Raw genomic sequence first — 16,950 nt, forward strand, 5'->3', positions numbered from 1 at the left:
TTCAGGCTGCGAATTGTCTCCTCTGATGCCTCAGTCTCGGCTTCACGCTGGCTTTGCAGCTCCTGTAGCTCGCCTTCCAACGTCTGGATACGCTCTTGGAACCCTTCAGTTTCTGATGTCAGCTTACTCACAATGCCATCTTTGTCCCTCAATCCTCCAGTCAAAGACTCCACACGAGTCTCTGCCTCGGACAATTCTTTTCGAACTGACTCTAAGCATTCCTTCACCTCAGCTTCTGACGTCTGCAGTGTACGGATCGTCTCTTCGGCAGCTGCAAACGCACTCGAGTGTTGACTTATCAAGTCGTTTTTCTCAGTCTCCAGACTCTCGATACGCTCTCGCAATTCCTCTTTTTGATCTCTCAAAGTCTCGTGTGCAGCCTCTAATTCACTCAGCGCCTTTGTCACGGCATCACATTCAGCAGTCAGGGAACTCACTCGTGTCTCGGACGACGACAACTCATTCTGAGCTGACTCTAACGCCTCTGTCACGCTCTTCACTTCCTGTTTCAACGCCTGCACAGTCTCTTCTGCAGCTTGAGCATCCGCTACACTTTTATTGCGGAGCGCTTCCAACTCCGTGGTCACCGATTGACTCTTAAGCTGCAGCTCGCCATGTTCCGAGCTCAGAACCTCCAGAGTCAGCTCTCTCTTGCTCAGAGTCTTCTTGGCTGCATCACGCTCTTCAACTAGCACCATCACACACCCCTCAGCCTCTGCGAGCTCCTGACGAAGAGATGCTAACGTTTCTGATTCTTCAGCCTCTGCAATCTTCAGACTTGTGATGGTCTCATTCGCAGCAGCTAACTCTGCCGAGCTGGATTCGCGCAGCTCCTTCAACTCCGTCTCCAAGGCATCAACCTTCTTTTGCAGGTCCTCTTGAAGCGCACTCAGCGTCTCGTGTGTCGACTCCTGTTCGTTCAGAGACGTTCGGGTAGCATCACGTTCCTTCTCGAGTGCTGCAACCCGCAACTCCGACTCAGCTAGCTGCTCCTGGATCGTCTGTAGAGAAACTTGAGCTTGAGAATACGACTCCTTCAGGCTGTTAACCGTGTCCTCTGCTTGAGTCTTGGACTCTTCAAGATCACGAACGATCTCTTGGCTCGCTTCAGCGTCGGCTGAGCTTTTACTCCGCAGCGTGTTAAGCTCACTCTCCAGCTTCTGAGCCGCAAGCTCCAGCTCTCCTTGCTGAGAAGTCATCACCTCAATCTTGAGGTCCTTCGCCGTCAGATCTTTTCGTGCCGCATCGCGCTCCTCCACCAACACCATCACACAAGACTCAGCTTCAGCCAGATCCCTCTTAACAGACTCCAGGGACTCCGTCAGCGTCGTCTCGACATCCTTTAACGCACGAATCGTCTCCTCCGCTGCGCCAGTTTCCTCTGCATGCTTCTCCTGCGTACGCTGGAGTTTACTCTTAAGCTCTTCGACTTGTTCCTGTAATCTCTCGCGTTGAGCGGTCAACTCCTCGTACGCAGCCTGTTTTTCCTGCAATACTATCTTGACAGCATCACGCTCTTCCACCAGAACAGCAGCGCGAGATTCAGCCTCAGACAGCTCGTCACGGCCAGCTTGCAATGACTGCAACGCCTTCTCCGCCATCTGCTTCAACACTGAAATCTTGTTCTCTAGCGTTTGGTTCTCTGTGACTTGAGATTCCAACCTAGCAGCCACGTCCTCGCTCGCCAACTTGTCCGCTTCAGCATGCTCTCGCAGCTCCGATAATGACGCTGTAAGCTCATCTTTCTCAGCAACGCTTTGCTCAAGCTGTGTTTGCAGAGCTTTCACTTGATCTGTAACCAGCTCCAGTTCGTCACGCAACTTCGACGTCGTTTCCTCCAACGTTTGCTCCAGTTTGACCTTATCATCTTCCAAACGCGACACATTCAGCTCGAGTGACTGCTGCAAATCCATTAAGCTGTTCTTCTCTGCTGACAACGTCGCGATTTCGCTTGTCGCTCTGTCCATCTTCTCTTCCAAAAGATTTAGTTGTTCCGAGCTCGACGCGTTTGCTGCTTCGAGCTGCGTCTTCTGCTCTTCCAGAGAGTCCAGCTTGGACTCGAGATGCTCAATCGTCCTCTCCAGCTTGAAGTTTTCGTCATCCAGCCCCGATTTCTCTTCTTCAAGCATGTACAAACGCTCTCTAAGCTGATGGATATCCTCTTCGGAGCGATACACCGTCTCCTCGAGCCTCGCACGAAGATCCTGCTTCTCTGCCTCGATCTCTGCAATCTTATCAGCCAGTTCGTTCAACTGCTCCTCCAGCTCTTCATTAGCCAGCTCCTGGGAGTCAGCCATCTCTGCCTTTTGAGCCTCAGACTTGGCGATCTTGTCCTTCAGCAGCGAAATCTCGTTGAATAATCTACTGCGTTCATCCTTGAGCATGTTTGTCGTTGTTTTAAACGCCTCAAACTCGATGGCCTTCTCCTCCAACTTGCCTCTGCTGCGTTCCAGTTTCGATTTCGTCTTGGCAAACTCGTCCGCCAGTTTTTCCCGTTCTTCTTCGACTTGTCGAAGCTGCTCTTCGATCGTGGCAATGAGAGCAACCTTCTGCTCCAGCTGTTGCTCCAGCTCTGCGATCTTGTCCTCAGCAATCGATAGCCGGCCTTCAAGATCCGCCTTCGCCTCCATGCGCTCTTGCAGTGTAGACTCCAGTCCCTGCTTGGCTTCATAAGCCACTTGGAGCTTCTTCTCCATCTCGATCATCTCGATCAACGCAGCCTCAAACTCTCGTCGCTCGGCGTCTAACGCTGCGTTATTTACGGTACAAGCAGGACCACTTGACTTGGACACCTCCACCAGCTTCTTCTCCAGCGCTGTGAGCTGCTGCTTTTGCTCCAAAAAGTTCACCTTGGCCTGGACTAATGAAGAGCGAAGTTCTTCAACCTCTCGGTCTTTCTCTTGCGACTCGTCTGGCTCCGTTTTGCTGTCTGCAACTGCGTGTAACTCACTGATCCGCTCTTCCAACACGTCGTTCTCGGTCTTGATATCCTCCAAGTCGCGCTTAATCTTGTGGTTTTCCTGCTCGGTCGTGAGTACAGCAGTATTCAAATTGGCAATGATGGCCTGGAAATCCTCCTTTTGCATCGCGAAAGCCTCGAGATTGCACCGTAGAGTCTCAGATGCTCGCTTTAAGTCCGATTCGAGCGTCTTGTTGGCAGATTCCAGTGATTCGAGCTGCACTTGAGCCGTATTCAACTCAGACGCTGTCTTTGAGTGCGTCACCAGCAATTCTTCATGATCTTGCTTGAGTTTCGCGACACTGTCGGCTGTTTTTGCTACTTCGAAGATCATCCGCAAGTTCTCAGCTTTGCAGGCTGCCATTTCTGCCTCGACTGCGTGTAATTGGGCCCTCGTAGCTTCCAGCTCGAGGTCGTTAGCGTCTCCGTTAGAGCTTTCAGGTGTGTCACCATTGCATGCAGCATTTTCACCCGAGGATACGCACTTCTCGGAGTCAGAACTGAGAGTTCTTGCCTTCGCTGCAAACTTCTCCATTTCATTGGCACGAGCCTTCAACGCAGCTTCACATTCTTCAAGTTTGGCAGTCAGAAGTTGGTTCTCCTCCTCGTACTTGTGTATCCGTTCCTGAAGAGTTTTTGACTCGCTTTCAAGATGATTCATATCTGGTTTCGCAGCACCAACAAGCTGCTTCTCAATGTGATCCAGATGCGCCTCCAGTTCCTCTAACCGTGGGCTCTCCGCATCAGATTCTGTGGACATGGGCTTGTCTATCTGTAGCGTAACAACCAGTCCTTCGATCTTGGCCTTAATCATAAAGAAACCGTTGCTAAATTGCTGCTTCTGCATCTTAGCATCTTCCAATTGTGCTGTTAACTGGTCAATCTCCACTCGCTGTTCCTCACACGCTCGTCGCTGTTCTCCTAGCGACGCTGAGTGCTCCTCAGCGACACGTTCCAACTCCGCACGAAGCTCCTCCACCGTCTTCTCCTGCTCAGTCTTTTCGCTACTCAAAGCATCATACTCTGTCTGTAGTGTCTCCAACTTCGACTGCAGGCTTTCTGCCTCAGCAACAGCAGCACTTACCGCCTCACGAATAGCCTGTTCTTGAGGAGCCTCAGCGGCCGAGAGCTGTTCCGTGAGCATCTGAATCTCCTTGTTCTTCGTATCAAGCAGCGACTCGATGCTCTCGAACGTCAGGTCGATACCAACGTGTACCAGCAGCTTATCGCGGATATCTGCGACCTCAGCCAGCTCTGCTGTTACCCTGTCATTGGACGCAGTAAGCGCCTCGATCTGCTGTGTAAGCTGTAGCTTATCCTGTTCGAACTGCTCGGCATTGCTCTCCAGTGCCTTAAGCTGTGTCTCCAGCTCAGTTATACGGTCTCCCGACGAATTAGTTTTCTTCAGCTCGTCATTGTCCCTCAACGCCTGGTTTAACTTGGACGCCACCTCCAAGTACATCTGTTCGACGTCTTCTCGTTGCTCTCTAGCACCTTGAACCTGCTGCATGAGATCGTCTACTTTACTCTGTAGTGTGTGGTTCTCATCCACGAGCTGTTGGGTCTCCCGCTCGCGCTGTTGCTTGTCCTCCAGCATGGCCGCCACCTGGTCAGTTAGTCGATTCTTCTCCTCTTGAAAGACCATCACTCTCGCTTCTTCCTGTGCTGCGGTCTTCTGCAGCTCGTCCTTGTCCTGCTGCTGGGCCTGGAGCTCTACCTGGAACGCCTCTACCTTGGACATGGCGAGCATGAGCTCACCTTCCTTGTCCTCGAGCTGCCGCTTTAGCGTCGTTTTGTCCTCCTGATGCTGCTCCAGCTGCTTCTTCATGGCTTTGCCAGCCGCCACCGCCTTCTTGAGCTTCTCGATGAGCTCGCGCTTGTCCGTCTCGAGGCGTTGCGCGTCTGGGCCTGATGGAACACAATTACACGACAATTTGAGGGCCGGACGTGAGCTAAACGGAGGAAACTCGGGCTTTCTGCGCATCAACAGAAAGAGGAACGAGCGACGACGCAGACGGGGGAACGCACCGGACAGCGTGGCGCCGCCGTTGGCCGCGAGCGCGGCCTCGGTCTCCTTCATCATCTTGCGCTGTGGCGCGAGCTGTGCCGCGTGGACGGGATAGCAGTTCGAGACCGATCAGGATTGGTAGAAATCATGAGAGCCAATAGCACCGCTGACGACAGGTGGGCAGAAAGGTCAGGTACCATAAAAACGGTACATTATGGGTTTTCGTCACGAAGACAGAAACCTTCACGCTCTGGTACATGCATTCTATGAATTAGATCCTCGGTGTATAGCATACGTGTAGGAGGTTCCTACTAGGAACTGGTTGTTGTCCTCGTTGGTGTCAGTGCTTGGTCCGACGCTGGCAACGAAAAAAAAGAATTTCTATTCCGACCGGCAACTACACGACGTTACACTTGGATAAACTATGTCGCGATCTTCCCGTGTCGTTTCTGCAGTGTAGCCATTTCGCTGCGCTTCAAGAACCCTGCACTGTACTTCACCATTTGCATCCGACTCGTTGGAAGCAACAAGTTGGTGTTTCCATCATACAAACTTGTCGTTGTGTTGCTGCTGTCTTTTACAATAATTATCAATCACAACATTTTGGTAAAGATAAGTGCTTGCCCCTTCATTTACCAGAATGCCACCTACTACTTGATTTATTGCGAGATCGCGTACACGACCACAGCAATGAGGATCGGGAGAAGAACCACAAGCATCATGCGGTACGACTGGACCTGGCTATTAAGCTGAGCCACTGTCTGCTCAGAGATCTCACGCAGCTTGGCAACTTGTGCGGCCTGTGCCTGTTTGGACTGCGTGCGCTCGGTCTCCATAGCCTCCAAAGCCTTGACAAGTTCAGCACGGACTGTAGCAAGCTCCTGCTTGGTCTTCGCCACCTTCTTCTTCTTAGCCTCAAGGCTGGAAGTTAGCTGGGAACGAGCCGCACTAGCTGACGCCGCATCGGCACGCGCCTTCTTGAGCTGCTTGCTAGCACTCTCAGCGTCCGCGATCTTGGCGTTCATCAGCGTCTTGGCCGCTTGGGCCGAGTTTTTCCACTTCAACGAGTTAGCGCGAGCCTCCTTCAACTCCTCGTTCGCATCAAGCAGAGATGCACGGGCCTTCTTAAGCATTTCCTCGTTCGTAGCGGCTAAACCACGCAGATCCTGCAGCTGGTCTTCAGCGTTCGTACGCTGCGATACCAGATCGTCGTACAGAGCCTTCATCTGCTTCGCTTCAGCCGTACGAGCCTCCAAGTCCACCAATAGCTTCTTCAGCTGCGCGCCGTTCTCCGATGCCTGACTTAGAGCCTTCTCGCTTTCGAGCTTCAACTGGATCACATTATCCTTCATCTCGAGCAGTTGACGACCGACCTCCTCCTTGTCGGCGATGGCAGCCTTGGCAGCCTCCTGGGCCTTCTTGAGCTCCTCAGCCAGCTCGCTACTCTGGCCTTCAGTGGACTGTAGCTCAGAGATCTGCGCCGTGAGTTTCTCGATTTCCTCCTTGTGTGTACGCTCAGACCCCTCAATCGACGAGCGCAGTGCATCCCGCTCAGATGACACCGCTTGGACGCTCTGCTTCGCTGATCCAAGTTCCTTCTCGAGCGTCTGAATACGCTCGTCTGAGCTCGCAACCTTCGACTCTGACTCCTGACTCGACGTACGCAGAGATTCCAGCTCAGCAGAGACTTCCTGTGCGTTCTTCTTAGCAGCTTCCAGCTCCTTCTCCAGTGTCTGAATACGCTCGTCAGAGCTCGACTTGGATGCGCTCAATTCGCTCGTCAGCTTCTCCACCTCAGTCTTGGACGCCTCAAGCTCCGCTTTGGCAGCCTCGATCTCAGCAGTGAACGTCTCGGTCTTGTCCTCGTACGACGAGTGCTCAGCGATAGTCTTCTCGGCCTCAGCACGCATAGCCTTGGCATCAGCCTCGATCGACGCGTTCTTCTCCGTGAGCTCCTTGTTCGCCAGCTGAAGATCCTCGATATTCTTCCACAGTTTGCCCAGGTGAGTCTCTCGCGTCTCCTTCTCGTCCTTAATCTCTGACAGTTCAGTCTGCAGCTTTTCAAGCTCCTCGCGAGTCGATTTGGTCATGCCTTCCGCAGCATGAAGCTTCGCTTCCAGTTCGTCACGCGTGGTCTTAGCAGCAGCATCCGCGGCTTGAATCTTGGCCTCCAACTCGTCACGCGCAGCCTTAGTGGCGTCCTCTGCAGCCTGCAGCTTACTCTCTAGCTCTGACTTCTCCTTTGTAAGAGCAGCGACCGACTTTTCCAGCTTGGACTCAGTCTCCTGGCTTGACTGACTGGCCTGTTCCACCTTGGAGCGCTCCTTCTCGAGCTCCTCCGTCAGCTTAGCAACAGCCTCATCCTTCTCCTGTTTAATAGTAGCAACCTCCTGCTGCAGTTTATCCTGTGCATCACGCAGGTCCTGCTCCAGTTTCTGCATCTCCTGGCTCTTCTGACTGGCCTGCTCACCCTTAGAGCGTTCGGTCTCGAGCTCCGCCGTCAACTTGGCAACAGCTTCGCTCTTCTCCTGCGCCAACGTCTCCACCGACTTCTGCAGCTTCTCGACCGTTTGATTGGCCTCCTGCACCTTCACACGCTCCGCCTCAAGCTGCGTCATCAGCTCAGCAACCTGCTCCGTATCTAAGGAAACCGACTGCGTCTCCTCTTCAGATTTTTGCTTGTTCTTTTTGTTTTTCTTCTTGTTCTTCTTGGAGCTCTTCGTCACGACAGTTTCTGTCTCCACATTCTCCACCACTGTCTCCTTGGTCTCATGCTCTTCAAGATACTTCATGGCCTTCTTCGTGCGTTCAATCTGCGTCACTTCGGTCTCCAGCGTCGTCAACTTGTCGTCGGTCTTGGCCACACGGCTCTCGAGATCAGATGCGCGCTCCTCCAGCTCCTCCTCAGCATCGATCGTCTCAGGAGTCTCTTCTTCGTCCTGGTTGTTTTCTTCTTGCTCCTCTTTCTGCGTCCAGTCCTGGAGCTCCTTGCGCAGATCCACGAGCTTCTTGACCTCCTTCTTGATGTCCTCCATGGCAACAGAGTCGTCTTTGTTGCGCATCTTCTCCTGCAGCTCACGCACAGTGACCGAGCACGACTCGATTGCCTCCTCCAGTGCCGCGCGGTCGTCGAACGTAGTCGTCATGTTGCTCTCAAGTGCGCACACGTGGAAAGATATCCAACTGAGCTCTTCGCACAATTGGCACCAGTCTTTTCGATGGGGTAGAGAGGCGTTACACATCGTTTCCACAATATGATGTACAATACATTATGTACCAAAGTCAGGGTACAGATAGCCAGTCAAAGAGTCAGATGCTCTTTGTCGAATACCGAGGCGACTCCAAGTGATGGTTGTGCGCGTGCTGCTGGTGCTTGCTGTGCTGGCAGCGACGGCGAACGCGAAAGCCACGCGAGTGCGAAAGAGCTGGGCGGCATATAGCAACGATGAGAGAGGTGCGTGCTCCAAGGTTGTGATGGTGCTGGATGTAGTACCTTATACTGTGACCGACTGATGTTCTGCAGAACTGTATCTGAGCGCTTTGGAGAAGGCCATGACGTCGGGGAATCACATGCTCTTCACGCAGGTTTATATGGACTCAGGCAGTCTGGATCAGGTCGTAGGCACTTGTGGAGCACCGGCGTGGTACCGCAAGTACCTACTCGGCTACGAGAACATGTTGCGCTCGCTGGACACGAGTTTCAGCGACCTGACACTTCCGTACTGGGATATCTTCGAAGACTCGGCCAAACGCATCACGACGACCACGGAATGCAACGGTATTGTGGGATGCTCGCCGATTCTGGAGGATCTCGGAGGCTGCAAGGGCCCCAAAATCATGGCTGGAGCGTATGTCGTGAACGGTGAGGCCATTCCAAGCGGAAACTGCGCGAACTCCAGCGTGGCAGCACATGCCTGTACAAACAGCAAAAAATGCGAGAAGTGCATACCACGAGGAGACTGGGATATCGGCGATTCGTCGTTGGAATTCGGCCCCACCACTTTCACAGATTTAATTCGACATGCCAGCGAAGCCAACGGCACAACCAGTAGCGGTGCCTCCACGATGGATACACTGCGCAAGGAAGTCCAGAACTCTATTCAGATGACTCTGCACAGTATTCTTGGGGGCGTGTATGAGACCCGTGCTGCTGCTTTTGACCCAATCTTCCTCAGTCACTAGTACGTTTTTCTAGAGCTTTTGTGCTGTGTATGTAATACTGACCGTGTGTTTGATTGAGTAGCGCAACTATAGATATGGTGTATCAATTCTTCCAGAGCTGCAACCAGAGCATTCCCCTGACCGAATCCTGTAAAGGAAATGGCAACGTGAAGATTTCTCCGACTGCTACGATCCCCATGAAAATCAAGAGCACAACTGTCGAAAAACACGCCGATCTCGGTGCGTTTTTCAAGAACGTCGGCACCAGTTTTAAGAGCATGAACTCCTTCGCTGTCCAGTACGAGATCGGCCCGTTCCTCCAGAATATGCTCAAGAAATCGTCTCTGCAGTGCAGCACTAAAACGAGTGCCACCGGTGCGATCTCATACGCTACGGCTAAGAGCACGTTTGAGGATGCTGCTGGCATCAACACTTTGGTGAACGACTTGGTCGCGTGCGACCAGACCTCGGAGATGAAGGGGAAGACAACAGAAGTTGCTTCAGCCTTCATCTCGTGCCAGTTGTTGTCATCGTTGCAAAATGGAGTGTTCACGAATTTCAGTACACCCGTACGCGAGTTCTTCGGTGCCACACAGGACGACCTTCCCAAGTGTGTGGGTGATTTGGCTGCTATCACCACCGTTGAGGTTACAGTCACACCGTCCTCGACCTGTCAGAAGGCGATTTACAAGGACACTAGCATCAGCACCAAGAATGACTTCAACACAGTCAAGGACGGCTTTGCGATCGTCACCAGAGGCGCAGAAGATGGAAACGTACGATACATGAACCCGCCAGCTAGATAAATTTGTGTCATCGTAGGTCAATGGCATGTGAGTACCGCACTGTAGTACAACGAAATCGATATGTCCGTGAATCTGTGAATACAACTCAGTTTGCTATGCTGGCCTTTAAGTTGAAGGCTGCAGTGGTAATCGCACAGTCAGCTTCAAATACTTTCATAACCAAGCGACCTCACCGCAAAACCTTTGAATCGGACTGTCCAGCCATGGATGAGCACATGAGCTGGAAAGACAACGAGATCCTCACGTGCAACGACCCGCTCGTTGTGTCTTCAAGTGGCAGCCAGTAGTCCATAGGATTGCCGGAAGTGAGTTCATCCAGAGGGACCTACACCGACACAAAGCAGTTGAGTTTAGTTAACCACGCTATGCAAGAATGCTGATGGTACTCACCTTTGTTCTACCCATGAACTGATGGCTCAAAACTTTGTTCTTCTGGTATACGGTGCACCGCAGCATTGCTGGTGGACCTGAAAACACCGAAGGAAGCAGCTTCTCGAGAGCATCCACGGATTCTCGAGTCTGATCATTGACATCGGCATTCCACAATTGCGAGGCCAAGTGACTCGACTGTACATCCACATTGCGGCTATTTCCCCCACCATTAGAGAAATGAACGTTTCTGGTCGGACGAGCAGTGTGTTTGCCGTGGGTGGGGATAGCGAACCGGAAAGCGAATTTGTTTTCTTCTAGATTCCACCGAGGGTTAACTCCACCTTCACCGACTGGGCTTCGATAGGTTTGTAAACTCCACTCTTCCGCTGTTTCGCGTGGTTTGTCTTTAGCATGACACAGCTCCAAGAACACGTACGCGTTGCTCCATTTTCCTATCCAGCTGCACGCAATCAAATCCTTCGCTTCCACCAGCTCCACTGTGATAACTCCAACAAATCGGTGAGGTAAGCCTGCTACTTCAAACATCGCATTGCGTTGACTACGCGAATATATCTCAACCAGAAGTGGAACTCTCGGCTCCTCTTTGCCAGCAAGGCCACGTTGAATATGCTGGTGGAGTGTGCGATACGAATGGAGTCCGTCTAAACGGTACTGAGTAATAGCAGTAACAAGCCAGCCCTCACCTCCTGTGGTTTTCCACATAGCCACGAGATCAGGATTTGCTTCAAATGCCGATTCGACAATCTCATCGCACGTCTCCGAGCAGATCGGACTCAAGCGGTCCCATCCAAGCTCCACATGTAGTGGAGATTGCCCATTGTGCATGTATCGGCGCACATTCCACTCCGCCTCGACTTCCCAGGGGTCCACGAACATCATAGACTGCAAGTAGAACGCCTTAGGCAAGGTTCCCTTGTCGCTAGATTCCGAGGTGGGCATATCACTCCCAACTGCACTCGTAAATCGTGATCGCGGCAATGAAAGTTCACTCGTGACCGAGTGGGTATCAGCGTCACTGTCATGGTGTGGACGTGCGTGATGATGATCCAACGGGAACATTTGTGAATCTTCACCGCGGTGGGCGACCAGCAATCGCAGTTTACGCTGCTTGCAACAGCGACTTAGAAACGCATGAATTTGGGCGATAGTGTCAGCTGCTGTATCTGCTTTAAAGATATCGTGGTGGGCGAACCACGCGAATGCATCCCGAAGCACAAAGCTCTTCACGTACACCCGAGGATCGATGCGGAATCGTCGTAAGGTTGTTTGAACTCCGACATCTGCATTCTGCATCAGGAGCAGCACGTAGTCATCACTTGCGTTAACCAGCGCCGTATGCATCTCAAAACACATTCCAATATCGTGAAGAAAAGCCTGCAAGCTGCCCGGACTCTCGTTTTCGATTTCATTATCAGATTCAATCGGAGATACAGCGGTGGCGTTATTCCTCACGACAGAATCAGCAGTTCCGTTCCCATTTCCGGTGCCATTGTGAATAGAGCTTTCGGGATTTTCACCGTCATCTATCTCCTTCCAACCATTTGCAGCAGCTTCTTCAAAGGCTGCAGTGTCCAGGCTGTAGAGACCACAAAGACACGGCACTTCTTTCACGGAGTAGTCAAACTCGCATCGCAAATGAGACTCGATCAGCGCGTACCATCGCTTCAGTCCTTCTAACGGGCCTTCGCCCAGTGCTTTCCACAGTTTCTGTGGAGTAAACAACGAACTTGCAATATCTGTTTCCATGCCTGCCTCGTTGTTAGAGTCAATATCGTTCTGGTACGTGCTGAGGAAAACAGTCGCTCGAGCATACAGTGTCCGGAGCACAGACACCATAAGAATCAGAGTGTACATCTTGCGAATCTTGAACTGGTTATGGCTTGCTGCGTTGTCGATTCCTCCCCACGACAACAGTGAAATACTGTCTTCACCAGCTTGACCGGCGGCAACAGCGCCTAGGAAAGTGTAGCCCAGATTTCCTTCGAATATCCGACTTTTACGCAACTCATTCGTGCTTGTCGTAGATTTCTGCAACAACCGGCAAAGCAACCGCAAGTTCTTCTCAAATGCAAAAGAGCTCAGCGAGGGAGTCGATTCCGATTCGCCATTGGCCGTACCAAAAGTATAGAATGGCAATGTGACTGCTTGTCGAACAATATCAGATCGTTGTCGCGCCCAGCCCAAGAAAATGATTCCTGTACGAACAGCAACACTAATGTGCGCGATCACTTGAGACGGAATAGTTATCTGTTTCTGCGCGTCGAGATTCAGAATATAGCACAGCTGGATTGTCAGGCCCTCCCAGTCACGATATACGTCCTCGGCAATGCTGCACGATGCAAACGTTGAGCACGAATGCAGCATCGACAACGACACATACTCAACCCACTTGCGCAAAGTCGACACTCTGCCAAGTTCCGACAACAGGAAACAAACTTCGACGATATGGAGATACGCATGCGGATGCATCACTGCGAGTGCAGCTTCGTAAACGTAGTTGCGGTCCACCTGGAACTGCTCGCAAAGTGGAGTACACAACTCATCCAAAAACTCTCTGTGAAGCTTAACGCGATGGTAATGCCGTTGTCCAGGAGAAGTTGAGATCGTCACAGCGTGTGTAGGAGAGTCGACGTCATCTCCATGTCGAAACCACGTGTCCAATTCGGCGCGGAAGTGGCTGATCATCTCACGAGCTACTCGAATACCAATCATCTTCCCTACAAAGGCAGACGAAGCCCATCGTCTACACTCGATATCAGCGATCTGAGCTTTCAGCCACGGTGCTGTCGGAATGGGCTTCTCAGATTGCAACGCCTTTGACCACGAAAAGGAGTTTGCGCGATTGCGCTGCTTTTTCCCCGCCAGCATTGGGGGACTAAAGTCACCCATGAAGCTCATTCGTCTCTGGGACACACCCCAAGTCCGTTGTCGAGGGGACTTGCTTGAAATCGGTGACGTAATACACGACAGCGTACTTCCTCGTCTCCAGTTTTTAAGTGACGACTGGAACCGAGGAGACGTAGGACTTCCCGATGCATAGTCCTGCTCTTCGTCTATCGGTAACTCACTGATCTGGTCGCTTCCAGCTTCGACTGTCGAGATCTCGAAACGTGCATGGAGGTTCACTAAATGTCGAGCTTGGAGCATCTCGACGAGAGCGGTATCGCTCAATCCACTTCGTTTGCATACATAGGCTGCAAACGAAAACGCGTGCTCGATATCTGCTGTCGACGCAAGCTGTAGACGCCTCTTGCCTGAAGATGTTGGCGCTGGGGATGTTGGGAGGTCAGGATACGCTTTCTGTTGCATTTTCTTCTTCGCCCAACTGAGCAACGAAGAGTTGACACTGGAGTGAAGATGCTGGAAGTAGACCGTGAGTGACGTGAGGTTGACGTAGAAGTGAGTAGCTCGCAACACACTTGAAACGAGGTCGTTCTTGGTAGGAAGGGTCAATTCATTGCCTCCACAAACATCCACGTCTTGGAATTGCGGGAGAAGCACAGCCCACGCTTGTTCGAATTCTTCAAGCCACCACAACGCACAGCTTTCCAGCCATACCTCATGCTTTCGGCGGAACAGAGGTATTATCTCTTGCTCCAGCAATTGCTTTGTGATGTTCCCAGCCGGAGTAATTCCGGCCTGGTTCGTTGTGAAGTCATGTTGGAGCTTGTCTGTTTCATATTCCACAAGTCTAGCAATCACCAGTGCCAAACTTGGATCTCTAAGCCGCATCGAAAGAACTCGAATCGCATCTTGAATCCGCGGAGGTTCACTCAGAAGGAAGAATGCCGCTGCAGGCTCGTATTTCTTCTTGCTAAGAAGAGAATACGCATTTTTCACTGCAGCATTGCTCCAGCGCTTTTCAGAAAAATCATTATTCAAGAACGAGGCCAGCGTCTACAATCATGCACGCACAGTACATTAGATAAAACAATCAAGAACAAATTATTATGGTAACATAGATATTCTCACCTTGTTCGATTCGGACTGAGTCAGCTTTGCTAATGCACTGAGTACTTTTTTCTTGCCCAATGCCACGTAGAGCAGACACACATCCATCGCGTCTTTGGTCCGAGCGTAGGAGACCTTTGCAAACCTGATCACTCAACACAACCATTAGAGACACGAACACAACGTTGGTTGGCAGTATAACCACTTAAAGCCAACCTTTCCACTATCCCTCGCAGGTCCTTCACATCCTTGATCCAGAGTCCCAACCATAGAGGACGAATATCGTCCCATAGCATGCTGGGCTGAATGCAATGCTCCCACAAAAACTGCTGTGCATCCGAATGTAAAGCCCACAACAGTCCTGACGACGGGGTCTCCTCCAAACTTGGTTGCCAGAAGCAGATTTCTCGCTCGCTGTATGTATTTTTCCACTTCAGTTTGCCTGAAAGGGCCTCACACTCTCCGGTTTGCGGGTTGCTTTCGGTACAGTCAGCATTGCTGCCTGTGTGCGCAAGCACAGCGCTCCGCAGTGAACTGGCAAATAGATGCATTGAAAAGAAGCGTTTAGCCCCCAGATCTGCGGCTGAAGCATCCAAATCAAAGCCAAGTGACTGAATCGCTTCCACAAACCCCAGCAGCGCCTTCATCTCTAATAAGTGCTCTTCACTGAATGAGGCGAACAAAACGGATGCGTTCCCTTGTACTACATGCGTCTTACCCAAGAGCATAGATTCAACGGCAGCCAGAACTGTCTCTGCTTCACTTGCTGCAAGAGTGCGTTGGTCGTCCTCATCGAAAAAACTCTCCTCCTCGTCGTAGCTATACTTCTTCTGATTGCCTCTACTCATTGGAGCGGCAAAGAGATTCTCCGCCTTGTCAATTTGATCACTTCGATGAATAGAAGTCGAGTATCGACCGATAGACTCCAGCATTCGAGCGTGTCCATTTTCTTTACTAGCAGTTCTTTTAGAACGTGCTGGACCAGTATACGAGAGAACTCCACTCGAAGCGCTAGCACGGACGGATGGCTCGTGCTCCAGTACTTTAGCCAGCAATTTCAACATTTGAGTGGCATCTTTGAAAGCTCTGGAAAACGCATAGGACGTCCGGTCTCCAGCTAGTACTGTATCTTTCTCTCCGACACGCGCGTGCATGCCAAACATCGTCGTGAGAAGCACGTAGGGATGCCATACCGGGAGTTTCTGTGGCGATTCGGCTGCTTTCCAGTCCATTGAGTGTTGCAGTAGACTTCCAGGCTCATCCCACTTGCCAATAACCACAGGCATTTCGTTAGATATTGGTTGGAATGAAGGTTGATCCAGTCGAGAATCCTTTAGATGACCGCCACCAATCAGCAGAGCCGACGAGTCTCGGGTACAATCGAACAGAGGTAGAGGGCTCACGATATCGTCTCCAATTTGATACCATTGGTGTAAGTTCGTGTCGTACTGATAAATTACCGTAGCGGATTCATATCTTACCGCTAGCGCATCCACATTAAACTCCACATGCGAATTGCACCACGTGAAACCCAAAACGTGTCCTCTACCGTTCGACGAAATCGATTGTTCCGGCCGCAGGATTCCGAGCCCGGACTCGGCTTCAAATACATGAAGTTCTTCGGGTTGATCAGCGTGTATGACTGCCAAACGGTTCGGATCATCCACTTCGATGTGACTGATACCGCCAGCCACGATCGTGTCAGCTTGATCAGTAGAAACATATCCGCGCCGGCAAAATGAGCCAGTTGGCTCACGTACAGGGTGTTCAGTTGGTGACGGGGGCGAATTATTGTCGCCAACGGGGTTGGAACTCATCATCGTAAAATGGATAATGTCTCCGACAACCTGACAGCGCCAGTGTTCAATGTTCCCAGCAGTATCACCGATAAACAGCAGGGAGTTCAGACTGTTGTGACCTAGAGCTCGCTTGCTTGAAAATGCTCGCTGACGGTAGTCTCTTTCACCAGCAATGGAGGTAATGTTCGCTTTCTTTTTGATTGCTGGGTCTTGCACTTGAAGCGGCATGAGTTCAAAAGAATGGTACGCGCCATCGCGGACTCCTTTCCACACAATCAGCTTTCCAGGCAGTGATTCGATGCCAAAGAACAATACTGAATCAGGGACATATTCGCCATCATCGGCATACGATGGACACACACATAACAATGACAGATTCGGTGCTGCTTGCATATGCAGCAGTTGTTTCCAGCCACCATACATCGACACCGCTCCAGCATGAAGCAAGTTGTCCACGTTGCTAGGACTTCGAGGGTTCTGCTTCTCCAGCGATGCCAAAAAGCTCTGTCGAAGTTCCGACGCATACTCTTCAACCGAATGCTCTGTTGTATCCACACCGTTTCCGCCGCTAGGCGTCTCAGACTGTGGAGTTGTTTCATGAATTGGTTGTCCCATTGTTCCGTGATAATTCTGCACGCAGGCAGCCCGGAAGCGCATCAGTAGGGACTCATCGGGCGGAATTTTGTCGATCAAAGCATAAACTTCGTTCACATCTTTTCCCACAACGCTCTTGTTGTTGATTCCGACCAGCTCGTCACCCTCGACCACTTCACCGAGACGGTTACTGCTAGCATTATTCCGTAAAACAATCAGCTTCCCCTTTCTTTCCTCAAACTGAATCTCGAGCTCATTATTTGTCGGCTTTTCGCAAGC

At 51.4% G+C, this 16,950-nt stretch overlaps 4 protein-coding genes across 5 annotated transcripts; 1 reads left to right on the forward strand and 3 right to left on the reverse strand.

Moving 5' to 3' along the window:
- Window positions 1-42: 42 nt before the first annotated feature.
- Window positions 43-5,042, reverse strand: PPTG_16996 (hypothetical protein; the record flags this gene model as incomplete). Its single annotated transcript, XM_008914586.1, has 2 exons — window positions 43-83; window positions 128-5,042. 2 exons carry the CDS (start codon window positions 5,040-5,042, stop codon window positions 43-45), a joined length of 4,956 nt encoding a protein of 1,651 aa, XP_008912834.1.
- A 138-nt stretch (window positions 5,043-5,180) lies between these two features.
- PPTG_16997 (hypothetical protein) lies at window positions 5,181-8,642 on the reverse strand. The gene has a single exon (XM_008914587.1). The coding sequence runs from the start codon at window positions 8,207-8,209 to the stop codon at window positions 5,627-5,629; it is 2,583 nt and encodes an 860-aa protein (XP_008912835.1). The 5' UTR covers window positions 8,210-8,642; the 3' UTR covers window positions 5,181-5,626.
- Window positions 8,278-10,070, forward strand: PPTG_16998. Of its 2 annotated transcripts, XM_008914588.1 has the most exons (3): window positions 8,278-8,421; window positions 8,491-9,148; window positions 9,211-10,070. In XM_008914588.1, exons 1-3 carry the CDS (start codon window positions 8,316-8,318, stop codon window positions 9,932-9,934), a joined length of 1,488 nt encoding a protein of 495 aa, XP_008912836.1. In that variant the 5' UTR covers window positions 8,278-8,315; the 3' UTR covers window positions 9,935-10,070. The 2 variants fall into 2 exon arrangements, with proteins under 2 accessions (XP_008912836.1, XP_008912837.1); XM_008914589.1 differs by lacking the exon at window positions 8,278-8,421 and having other exon boundaries at window positions 8,441-9,148.
- Window positions 10,071-10,297: 227 nt separating this feature from the next.
- On the reverse strand, window positions 10,298-16,734 carry PPTG_23993 (hypothetical protein; the record flags this gene model as incomplete). Its single annotated transcript, XM_008914590.1, has 3 exons — window positions 10,298-14,224; window positions 14,300-14,423; window positions 14,495-16,734. 3 exons carry the CDS (start codon window positions 16,732-16,734, stop codon window positions 10,298-10,300), a joined length of 6,291 nt encoding a protein of 2,096 aa, XP_008912838.1.
- Between the last annotated feature and the right edge of the window lie 216 nt (window positions 16,735-16,950).

The sequence above is a fragment of the Phytophthora parasitica genome (genome assembly GCF_000247585.1).
Source record: "Phytophthora parasitica INRA-310 unplaced genomic scaffold supercont2.61, whole genome shotgun sequence".
Lineage (NCBI taxonomy): Eukaryota > Oomycota > Peronosporomycetes > Peronosporales > Peronosporaceae > Phytophthora > Phytophthora nicotianae.